This window comes from Euprymna scolopes, chromosome 21, assembly GCF_053919585.1.
Source record: "Euprymna scolopes isolate OS-2025 chromosome 21, ASM5391958v1, whole genome shotgun sequence".
NCBI classification, from domain to species: Eukaryota; Metazoa; Mollusca; class Cephalopoda; order Sepiida; family Sepiolidae; genus Euprymna; species Euprymna scolopes.
In genome coordinates this window covers 70,665,635-70,678,136 of record NC_136502.1, presented here as the reverse complement: position 1 = coordinate 70,678,136, position 12,502 = coordinate 70,665,635, and the positions used below count along the sequence as shown (strand labels likewise).

The 12,502-nt window shown below is 35.0% G+C and overlaps 1 protein-coding gene across 1 annotated transcript; it reads left to right on the top strand.

Annotated features, from left to right (window-relative positions):
• The first annotated feature begins 10,531 nt into the window (after window positions 1-10,531).
• LOC145242842 (protein CFDP2-like) lies at window positions 10,532-10,984 on the top strand. Its single transcript, XM_080105960.1, has one exon. It carries the CDS (start codon window positions 10,532-10,534, stop codon window positions 10,982-10,984), a length of 453 nt encoding a protein of 150 aa, XP_079962086.1.
• Window positions 10,985-12,502: the final 1,518 nt, after the last annotated feature.

The window sequence follows — 12,502 nt, the reverse complement described above, 5'->3', positions numbered from 1 at the left end:
TTAAATTAGTTTTTTTTTCTTTTTTTTTTTTTTTTAATATGTTCACATAATCGCCTAAAAATCTAGGATCTCATTTTGTCTAGGGTGTGTTAGTTAGTTTACATGTGATTCTATTTACTTGTCGTCCCTTACCCGAAGGTAGTGTTAGACACAAGGTCGGTTTTTAATATAAGGAATCCAACTCTTTATTTTTTGTATTATCACAGACTTAGGGTTAGTAGTAGGAAAGGGCTGTGTCGTTTATAAAATGGAGAATCGAACTTTTCTTTTCGCAACAAAAAGTTATAATTGCGATGGGTGAAAAATGAAAACGGGAAAAAAACACCAATAATTTCACGAGAATATATTATTTACATCTTCGTACCGTTTTACACGTAACTATTTAAAAATGAAATATAAACATTGCCTATAAACACTCATGATTATAAAAGGATAAATAAATATAAAATGATTGCGAATTTAAAATAGAGGGTCAATTTCACAAATAAATTTAACGTAAAATGAGCTGCTTTTCCCAAACATTGTGTGTTACCAATTTTAAATTATGTGCGTTTATTGGAGGAGGGTGTGGAATAATCGGAATTACCTCCCTTGGACTGTTAACCCTCTTTCCTCTTATTGAACTCTTTTGGAAGGAGAAAGGAGAGACAAAAAAATGTAATGTAATCGAGCCCCACGCGGGCTGTAAGAGTGAGTCAATAAATCCTGTCGTATTTCATATTTCTCTTTTTGTTCTGTTCTTATACTAAACCCTTCAAAACCTTACAGAGAGAGTGTCTACTTTTTAAGCGATTACACATGGTTTTACAACGCCGCAAATCAAACTTAATTTAGTGGGAAAATTTAGTTAACATCCATAAAGAATTAGGGTGGCCAGAAACGATGATCATTTTACGTTACATTTATATTTAAAACTGATCTCACACTCTAAATTCTAAAATGATCGCGGTACTTGTGCAGTTTATGTACCCCATTAAAAAACGAAACTTAAAAAAAAAAAAACAATGATATTCTACATATCCGTCATGGAATGAAGTTCTCATAAAAAAATTTCACTTAATTTCATCAAGTAGTTTTGTTTTTATTGCTAAAAGCATTCATTCAAGGCATTCGAAGCAGTCAATCTAAACTACACATTAGCATTGATTTTGGTCAAAATATCATGGATTACTTCTCTTTGATATCAATTAAGCGATTTATTAGAGAATTTTCATGTTCCCGAGATTGAAAACAAGCTGTAAAAACAAAACTACTTGATGAAATTAAGTGAAAATTTTTTAAGAGAACTTCATTCCATAACGAGTACATAGAATATAATTGTTTCTTGAAATTTTCGTTTTTTAATGAGAGACGTAAACTGCACAAGTACCATGATCGCTTTTCTTCTCGTCAATTTAAAAAAATGTTCTAACACGTAATCTATAAAAGTAATATTCCATTTTTGGCATTTAGCTGCGTGTTAATCTACAAAGTCGTCGTCGTCATCATCATCGTCACCATTTGCACTTCATTTTGTTTTCGTTTTGTTTTTTTATAGCAAAGTAAATCAATTTAATAACCTACCAAATTTTTATAATTAAAATAAAATTTTAGTTCATTCATAAAGAGAAGGCACAGAAAGCTCACGCAATCTCACATTAAAAATGTTTTTCTAAATAGTAACATTATTATTTAGAAATTCGTTTGTAACAATGAGAAGTGGCGTTGTTAAATATGTTGTCTTACATCGTTTTCTTATTTTGCCTACCATTCTTTGAATATTTTTAACTATTTATGTAAGTCACATGTTATACAGTAAATACGAACTGATACAATATAGCTTTGTTTTAAAATCAAAATAAATGTTTTGTTGTCTTATAATTTTTAATCAATTACAGAGCAAACATTTGAGAAAAAATATACGCAGACATTACCCAGGGTTTTATGTAATAATTTGAAAATTTACGAAAGAAACAAAACAAAAACAAAACAAATCTCTAATTAAATATGTATAAATTTTAAAAGAATCGGAATCAGAATCAGGAATCAAATCGGAATCAGAAATTTTGAAAGGAATCGTATTGGAATCGGGAAAAATTTTGGAATCGTCCCATCACTAATATATATATATATATATATATATATATATATATATATATATATATATATATATATATATATATATATATACACACCCTATTTATATATTGAGCTCTCTGGCAGAGGAAATAACAAATATCCGTTAGTGCAAATCATTGAAGAATAATTGCAAAGAATAAAAATAGAATTTTCTTGTTTATTGAATATCATGATAAAAATATATGCAAACACATAGAATAAATATGATGCGAAAATTTCTTTTACTATAAGTAATGTTTCTAGAAGCTTAACAGTTCATCACTTAACAGTTCATCACATTTGGATGTGACTGGCCATTCTGGGTTTGAATCTTGGTATGAAGACACTTGCTATGTCTAGCCACACTGATAAATTAAAACAGCTGTCTGTGAATGACTATATCTAATATATAAATATGTTCCCTATTTATAGACTGAGCTCTTTGATAGAGGAAATAACATAAAGCAATAGTCTTCTATCAAGAGTAAATTTTGTTCAGATGATATAACATGATAAAAATATATAAATAGATTGCATTTAGAATTTATTTTTATTATAAGTAGTACGTTTGTTGGAGGAGTGGCTTTAGAGTCTTGACTGCTGATCATATTTACATGTAACTGAGCATTCTGGTATCAATTTTCAGTGCACTTTCCTAGTCTCACACAAAAACGCGTTCACATTTCAAGCTATATTACTTGTCATATGCATGATGATGATTGCAACGTCTTGTCAGACGAGTGCCACTCCCTCAAACATTTAAAATCCATGAGTCCAAATGCCTGAGGGAGTATCTATACAAAGATGATGTTACAGAGTCTTAGCTTTGTACGACAGCTAAGTCTCTCTCTCGGTTCAAAATGTTGAGATCCAGCAACAAGCAAGAGCAAGATAGCCAGCAACAAATTAAACTGCAGACCAGCTTAATGCGGGTACTGGTCTCCCGCTTTATGGTTTTTTAAATCAGAGATTTGCTTCTCCTAGAAAGGTTGCCTTCACCATGGCTTATGGGAGCCCTTTCCACCCCAATACACATATACACACACACAAACATACATGGTGCTAGTTGGCCGTTGACCCACCAGAAAAAGAGTTCATTCGCCCATACACACACACAAATATACGCGCACACGTCCACACACATACATATATTCACGTCCACGTACATACACTCACATTCACGTGTATATACACACATGCTAACGTACACACATATACTCACATACACACACGCATGGACAACGTCACTTCCCCTTCAAAAGAATTTCACACATGCACAAAATACCACTGGAAACGACTATAAAAGCAAGAGACAAGCTGTTTCCAGCCCTTTTCAGACCAGCTTCCTGGCTACAGACTGACTGCATGCCTTTTCGGCATGCGTGCCTTTTCGGCATGCGTGCGCACGTGTGTGCTTCACACCACTTGCTACTATGTGGGACAAAAAGCTATCAGACCGTATGTACACTTTATATGCTTTCTCTCTCCATGAACTGGATTGACATTCTCACTCTATCTCCCCTTCGTTTTGGTCCATCAACACAGACATGTGCGCGACTCTCTACTGAGCTTAACCCTCTCTTTCTACAGGCCGGCTTGCCACTTTGCGTTTCTCTATTGCATTCCCCTTTCCTTCCACGCGCGTAGTCGTCAACGGCTGAATGAACACGTGTACACCCAAGACTTTCATTTCTCAACAGAAAACAAATGACATGTTTATTTTATTCCAGCATTTCATTTTTTGTTCCTCTACTCCATTTCCTTTTCTTGCCACGCGCAACATGAAATGGTGACCCCTTTATTTAAAATGAAATGAAATGGATGAGTTTGAACGAAACACTCCTACACACACAGACTCTCTCTCTCTACAACAATAAACTTTCCTTCTCACCAGCTAACAACGAGAGACGCACGCCAAACTATAAGCTTTCTTTCTCACCAGTTAACAGCGAGAGACACACGCCAAACTAAACACGTGTAGTACCCTTTTCTTTCACTTTTTTCTTCACAAAATAAATCCTAGTTCGTTTAATTCAATTTAACACGTACTTCTTCTCTTTCTCAATTCAATTCATTAGTCCTAATTTTCACCACCACAACACACTCTACCAACTGAGCAAACGCCCCGCACACAAGAAATTCTATTAACCAACACAGATCAAGCAAACCGCGACGAAATCAAGGTGTGGAATAGACCTACTTCATCTCGACAAGGGACGTGGTCATCTAACCAGCTGAACCCCAAGCCGATGTCTCACAAGTAGGGATTTTGAACTCGAAAGGACGACGCAGAGCTAACCTAATGAGCCATGTTTTGCTATAGAATTTTCAGAATGTGAGAGATTATATATAATTATTTCCACAGCCCAAAAAACGCCACAGACCACAAGAGCCATGCCAGCCAACGAACCGAAAGTCTAAGACTCGAGTTTCGCCCTCATTTGAGCTCATCAGTTAGACATATCAGCACCTGGGATTTGAAATCCGAGCCTTCTATATATATATATATATATATATATATATATATATATATATATATATGGAATTAAAGAAAATGATGGATTCTTTAAATGGAGACATATATAAGAAGCTTAATATTTAAGGTGAAGCTTATGTATATTAAGAAAATTATTGACAATATAAAATATATACTGGTGTATATAAATTTATTTATCAGTTCAAATAAAGACAGGACATCGATGGGAAGAAGCCTTATAGACGCTCTGTATTTGGTTGTGTGGTTTATTCCTTTCTAATGGAGTCAGAGATAGCGGCGCTTTTTTATACAAGGCCATTATGCAGAGGGAGATAACCCCATCTTATATTCGTTCATTCTTTTCATCTCATAATTTAGGACGGTACTATTAACGACATTTTTATTAAATCAAAACATTAAAAAAAAAAGCTACGACAATTTTCTTTTAATCTAACAAAGTTGATAACATTAATAATACAAAACGTAGTCTTTACACGACTATTTAGAGAATCGTTTCTGTTTTTATATCACAATTTACGGCACTAAAGCCACCAAAATTTTCATTAGATGAAAACATTTGAAAAAGAATGTTGCGGCAACTTTTTCTATATATATATATATATATATATATATATATATATATATATATATATATATATATATATATATTTTTTTTTTCAACTACATTTTTATTAAAAAGTAAATATCATGGTGAGGTTCTATAAAAAAATTAGTTTTTAAACTTAAAACATAAAGAAATGAAATTTTTACGACTACGTTTGTTTTTTTTTTACTACTTTTTTAAATTAACAAATGTTGTGGTAAGATTTTTGTAATGCTAAAACTAAATGTTGGTGTTATTAATATTATAAGCTTTGTTACAGTAAAAAAAAAAAAAAAAAAACTTTTTTTTTTTTTTTTTTTTTACAGTTTCATCTTTGTTTTATTAAAGAGTTTGTTTGTTAAAATCACAATTTCCTCTTCAACTATTGTTGCATCTTCCTTCATTTTCGCAAAAAAAAATCTTACCATAACATTTATTTGTTAATTTAAAAAAGTAGTAAAGACAAAAAAATAAAAAAATAAAAAATAAACGTAGTTGTATGACCTAAAGAAAAACAAAAACACCTGAAAAGCCCCATGGGAGTCCTCTTGTGTGAGCGTGTCAATGAACCTCGTCACTGCCTCTTTCATCTCCTCAATTGTCTCATAACGACAGCGTCAAACACTTTCCTTGAGATTAGGGAATAACTAGAAATCATAGGGAATGGGTGAGGAACTGTTGATGCCCATCTTGATCAAATAGTCTGTGACAAGAATGGAGTTGTGAACTGGTGCATTGTCTTGGTGGAAATGCTACTGATCCGATTTGAAGAGTACTGTCCTCTTCTGACAGAATCTCTTCCTGAACTTCCTAAAACCCCAACATAGTATTCCTCGTTGACTGTCTGCTCAGTGGAAACTCAGTGCATGTCAAAAAAGCTCGACCATCTTCCTGCTTTTATAACGACATCTTTCTTTCTGATCTTCTCTAAGCACTCTTGAGACAAACTTTGCGCAAATCTTTTGCATCTTCAGTTCCTCACAAATAATTATATGTACAGTTCCCACACTGATATCAAACTGTGCACTTATTGTCTCTGTAGGCACACAATGGTCCTTATCCATGAAATGAAAATCTTTATTTGGCCAATCAACTCTGGTGTTTTGACTTCCTTACTCCTTCCTCACAGTCTCCTTGCCTTTTTTAAAAATCTTTTATGCCATTCAAAAAATGATGTTCGATTCATGCAAGATGGTCCAAAAGCAGTTTGAAGCATTCCATACATTTCTATGACATTTTTTTCCAAGTTAAAACAAAATTTTATTGCATATCATTCTTCTAAAGTGTTCTCACATCCAGATTGCATTTTTGAAATTCACCAGCTGTGACAATCAGGCTTTAGTAGAGTGTATTCCAATTTCTGCTGCAGCTGTTCATTTGAATCTGAAATCATAAAAATTAGCCAGTCATCTCATAAGATGTATAGCGATAACAGACTGAATTTTCAAGAGGCTACGACAATTTTAAATGCCTGTACAAAAAGGTCTGGAAACATATTTAAGACGTCTCGTAAATTATCACTATTATCAGATATTGTCAAGAATTGTAAGTGTCAACCAAAATAAAGGAATAAATTTTAAGATGGTCAACATCATGAAATTGTGAAAAATGTGAAGTAGCCTTTCCAGTATTTGCCGGGCTGACGAACATAAACGGGAGATAAATCAGATTAAAGTATTTTAATGTTGTCTCCCCTTGAACATATTCTTTTTTTTTTTTTTCTTTTGGAACCGGGTTGTGAAATTCCTTCATGATACTCCAATTGTCCTTACTCTAAAATCCAACAGTGATATTTTTTCTTTTTCTTTTTGATATTTGAATTCTATTACTTTCATTTTTAGTTTTGAGTATTTCTATACAAAGTTACTCGAGATTGGTCAAAGTAAGTAATTTTTTTTTTTTAAAAACAATCAGAAAATTATTCAATTTTAATTAAATTTTAGCATTTATTAAAATAATTATGTAAATTTGTATATTAACATCGTCAGCTATCTCCCCCCCCCAACACACACACCTGAGACTCTACGTTTTTTAGGCGATTACGTGTTAACACTGAATAACTTAGTGGTGGAAAGAAGAAGAAAATAATGAAAAATTTGAGAATTCAGAGTGGAAAATAAGTTTAGGATATCAATTTAATGTAAAATGATCTTTTATTTGCATGCTAGTTTAACTAAAAGGTCTGGTAATTTTTTTCACCACTAAATTCGACTGGTAAGGTCGTAAAAACCACATATAATCTTCTAAAGTAAACTCATCTCAAAACACACAGAATTTATTTATATCACATAGCAAAAAAAACAAAAAAAAAACGCACAGAATTTATATTGTTCGAGCCTTTCTAGTCTCGCACAAAAACACACATTCACATCTCAAGCCATATTTCTTGTCATATACATGCGCACATACAAACATACGCGCACATGCACACACGTAGATATATTCACGTTCACGTACATACACTCACATTCACGTGCATATACACACACGCTAACGTACACACATGTACTCACATATACGCACACGTACACACACATGGGCAACGTCACTTCCACTTTCAAAGGAAATCCACACATGTGCAAAAGACAATCAGAAACAACTATAAAAGCAAGAGACAAGCTGTTTCCTACACTTTCCAATTCGGCTTCCGAGCTGAGAGGTCAATGGACCAGCCGCCTCTCTTTCGGGGGGCGCGCGCCGCGCACCTCACACCACCTGCTACTGTGTGGGGCAAGAGCTAACAGACAGTACGTACACTTTATACGTTTTCTCTCTCCATGAACTGGATTGACTTTCTCACTCTTTTTTCCCTTTTGCTTTGGTCCATCAACCAGACAAGTTCGCGTCCACAGCTAGTGGCCTGAAGACATTTCCACATGGACAAGTACCAACATGTGTGCACAGCTTTACTGATGTTAACCCTCTATCTTTTTCTTTGTCTACATGCTGGACTGCCATTTCTCGTTCCACTACATTACTCACTCCTCTTTCCACGCGCGGACATGAACACGTGTTACACCTAAAACATTCATCTTTCAACAGAAAATAAACAACATGTTTATTTTATCCAGCAATTGAGTTTTGTTTCCTTCTTTCTATTCGTTTCATTATTTTCTTTTGTAGTGAGTTAGGATATTTATATCCTGGCCCGCAACAATATCACATAGCAAAAAAAATAAAAATAAAAAAAATAAATGCTTAACTGTCCTAAAACACTAGAATGGTCCAGAAATGGAGGATCATTGTATGTTGAATTAATATGCAAAATAGATCTTCTCTTTTAAATTCTATAATAATTGTTTTTTAAAAATTATTTTTTATGCTACATTTTTCAGTGTGTTCGTACATAATTCCCTGAGAAAAGTATACTCTCTCTGCAAGTGTAGGTTGATTTAGCTGAAGGTGTTAATCTGCAATAATACCAAAAATTATATATTTTATAAGGAATATATAAAAGAAAATTATCCTCAATACAAAGAACTTTTCTTTCTCCATTCATGTGCCTAGCATTAAACAGAATTTCCATGAACAGAGTTCTTTTTTCCTTCAAGAAATTCTCATCTGTTAAACACGTTGCCACAAGATTGCTTCCCTGGGAACTAAATCTTTTCCATCTTTACTACTGAGCATCATTAACCTTTGTACAGCTTTTTTAAATGAACACATCACTGCATCGAGATCGCAAGCAAAGACAGGTGTTGTTTTATCTGATCCGGAAATCCTATCTAAGCCTAACAGCAAACCCTTTCCACTCTGTATACAGCACGCTGATATGGCTCATTCTTAGGTATACCATGCAAGCAACAAATCCTTATCTTAAAAACATACCATTCGCCTCGAGCATGTTCAATGGTTGGCAAGCAGAATGGTGAGGAAATTCTCCACACATCTGCAAAGAACGACTTCAAAAACTAAATTTATCCTCACTTAAGCGACGAAGGATATATGAGGACCTAATTCTGGCAGACAACATCTTCAATGGGAATGTAAATCTATCTTTAGAGCAGTGTTTCACTTAGTTGTAGTCCTTGCAGACATTCGCAGAAGATGTACCATCGCAGTTTGCATCTCAAAAGAAAAAAATGCAGTATTTTATCTTTATGGCGGAGGTCATGGTATTCCTTACATAAGCATTCTTGGTACAAACAATGCAGTATCTTCTGTCTTTTTACATGGCTTGCTGCACTTTTTTGTTTACAGATAAAATTGATTGATTTAACTTTATATTTAAATTCAATAAGCACTTGTCATAAACCGTCCTCATATAAAATCAAATTTTATTTATACCATTTATTATTTTCAATCCTCTAATAATATTCATCATCATTCAACTGCGAATCTATCCATATCAGTAATTTATATCTTTGAGTTATTTATCCTTATCCATACCCTTGACAAATAAGGACGTAATGGTGAGGTAATATTGAAAATAAATTTTTCAAAAGTTGATGTTTCTGAATTTTTCAAATGAGGATTGATAATTTCGATTATTTGTATTATTTGGACTGCTGTTCTCATCTTGATTCCAGCAACCATGACCGGGTATATATCTTAAGCAATTCACAATTGTATTGTTGGAAATATTGCCTGCACTGAGAACTTTCGACCTCTAGAATAGTGTCATTTACAACTGAATTTTACTTAGCACTTTTCCGTTATGCCATGGGTCCTTGTGAAATTCTTGAGTTCAACAGGAAGATTCCCGAATTTGACAAGATACACCAGAAAAAAAAATCGGAGATTACATTGGCTGAAATAACACTCAAGATAAGAACAGTAGTCCAAATACTTCAAACAATACCAAAATGTTTTCAAATTGAGCCAATATTGATTTTTCTAAATAGTAAACGTTTGGCAATAATGTACAAGAATAAGAAACGGCTCTCAGTCTCCAGCAGTTTTTGAACCACCGTTTCCGGCAGCAAGTGGCACAGTAATAGAGCAGAGGGTGCTAAAAATCTCTGGATTTTAACAGGCTGCTATTGGAAATCGAACATTGAAACGTACAAAATGAGGTCACTGTCTACTGATGTTGGAGTCACCGAATTAGAGGATGAACCACAGAAAATCAAATTTGATGTTATAGGAGTGTGTGAAACCAGACGGCAAGGATGAAGGATGCCTCATCCTTTACAATAGCAGATACCACTTATACAGGGTGACAAAAAAAAAACAAAAACGAAAGCTAAATAGAGGCCATTTAGAACATATGCTGTAGAACGGAGAAAAAAAGGCCAAAGACCATGTGATGTGATGTTTTGAATATAATATTGCAGAAAACATCACAAACTTCAATGGTGTTTCAGACAGAGTGGCACAGCTCACCATCAGGATCAACAAGGGATACCTCATTAATGTCATCCAGATTTAACCTTCCAATAACAGGCCATACTGATGAAGAGGTGGAGATGGTCTATGAAGATGTTGATAAACTTCTTTTTACCAGCAAAGCCAGCCATACCATCCTAATGTGGGATTTCAATGCCAAGATTAGAATAAGAAATATATTTGAATCAAGTACTGGTCCATATGGTTATGGAGCAAAGAACAGCAAAGGTGACACTTTTGTTAACTTTGCAGAACACCACCAGTTAAAAATCATGAACATGTTCTTCAAGAAAAAAACAAACAGATACTGGACTTGGATATCCCCTAATGGCACCACAAAGAATGAAATTGATTTCTTCCTTATGACTGTGACTGATGTATCTGCCATCAACAGATTAAACACAGGGAGTGACCACCGAATGATCAAAATGTCTCTTACCATAGACACCAAGCTAGAGAGGACAAAGCGTATCAAGTGACACGAGAAACCAAACACCCAGAGTTTAGCAGACAAGTCATCACAGTTCCAGTTGCTACTATCCAACAGATTTGTGGTGCTAGCAAGATCAGAAGATCCAAACACTTACTACAACAAAGTGATATCAGAGATCAGCTGGGCTGCACGGGAAACAACTGGTCAATACAAACCACAGAAACCAAACAAACTGTCTACAATTACAAAACAGCTGAAAAAGAAACGACAACAGATGAAAAGAGTTGGTACAAATGCACATCGAGTAGATTGAGATGCAGAATGGCACAAGAATTTTCAAACTTCGATGAACAACAAATACTACAAGCCCTTGAAGTAAACAAAGGCATTAAGTCCATCAAAAAAGGCAGCATCTCGGCAGAAAAAACATCACCTATCTCAAAGAAGAAGATGCCACTCTCATCCATGACCTAGACAGAATTGTTTCAAAGTGCGAAGAGTTCTATGCTAACCTCTATGCCATCAGACAACCAGCACACACTCCAACCCTTCATGTACTGAACAAATCTGAGAAACATCTTCCACCCATCTTCCCATCGGAAGTGAGAGCAGCTATTAAGCGACTGAAGTCAGGCAAGGCTGCAGGAAAAGATGGTGTTACTGCAGAAGTACTACAGAACAGTGGTGAACCCATGCCTCTCCAGTGGAAAAGTTCCAGATAAATGGAGGAATGCATCAGTGGTCATCATTCATAAGAAAGGAGATACTACAGATATTAAGAACTATCGAGTTCTTAATATCTGCAATATCTCCTTTCTTATGAATGATGACCACTGATGCAGTCTTCTGCCAGTAACATACAGGGTATTCTCTCAGGTCTTGCTAAGATGTATGCTAGGGACACTAGACAGTCATCAATCACAAGAACAAGCAGGTTTCAGAGCAGGTTACTCCACCATCGACCATATCAAGGCTGTCAGCTAACTGCAAGAGAAAGCCAATGAATACAAGATTCCACTATGCTTTGCCTTTGTGGATTACAAAAAAGCTTTTGACTCTATAGTTTGATTCACTGCCCTTGAGAATCAAGGAATTAACTCTACATACATCACTTTGCTAAAAGACCTGTACAGTGAGGCTACCTCTACTTTAAAACTCCATCGTGACAGCAACAAGATCAAGCTGGAGACGGGAGCAAGACAAGGTGACAACATCTTGCCAAAACTCTCCAAAGCCTATCTCCAGGATGCGATAATCAGTCAGATTAAATGGGAGGGTAGCGGAGCCAACATCAATGGCAAACACCTGTCATCTCATCTTCACTGATGGCACACTCTCCTCAGGAACTAAATGGCATTCTAAACGACATCCACTCTAAGAGCAAACCGGTTGGTCTCAACATGCATCTTGGAAAGACTAAGGTGATGTTAAACCATCCTGCTGCCAAGTTGCCAATAATTGTTGATGGAAAGACTATTGAGGAAGTTGAAAGCTACATCTACTTGGGAAAGAAAATGACAAAAGATGGAGGTCTCCTCCCTGAGATAAAGAGAAGGATAGCACT

Coding starts and splice junctions, on each gene's coding strand:
- LOC145242842 (XM_080105960.1), top strand. CDS start 10,532: ATGTCATCCAGATTTAACCTTCCAATAACAGGCCATACTGATGAAGAG.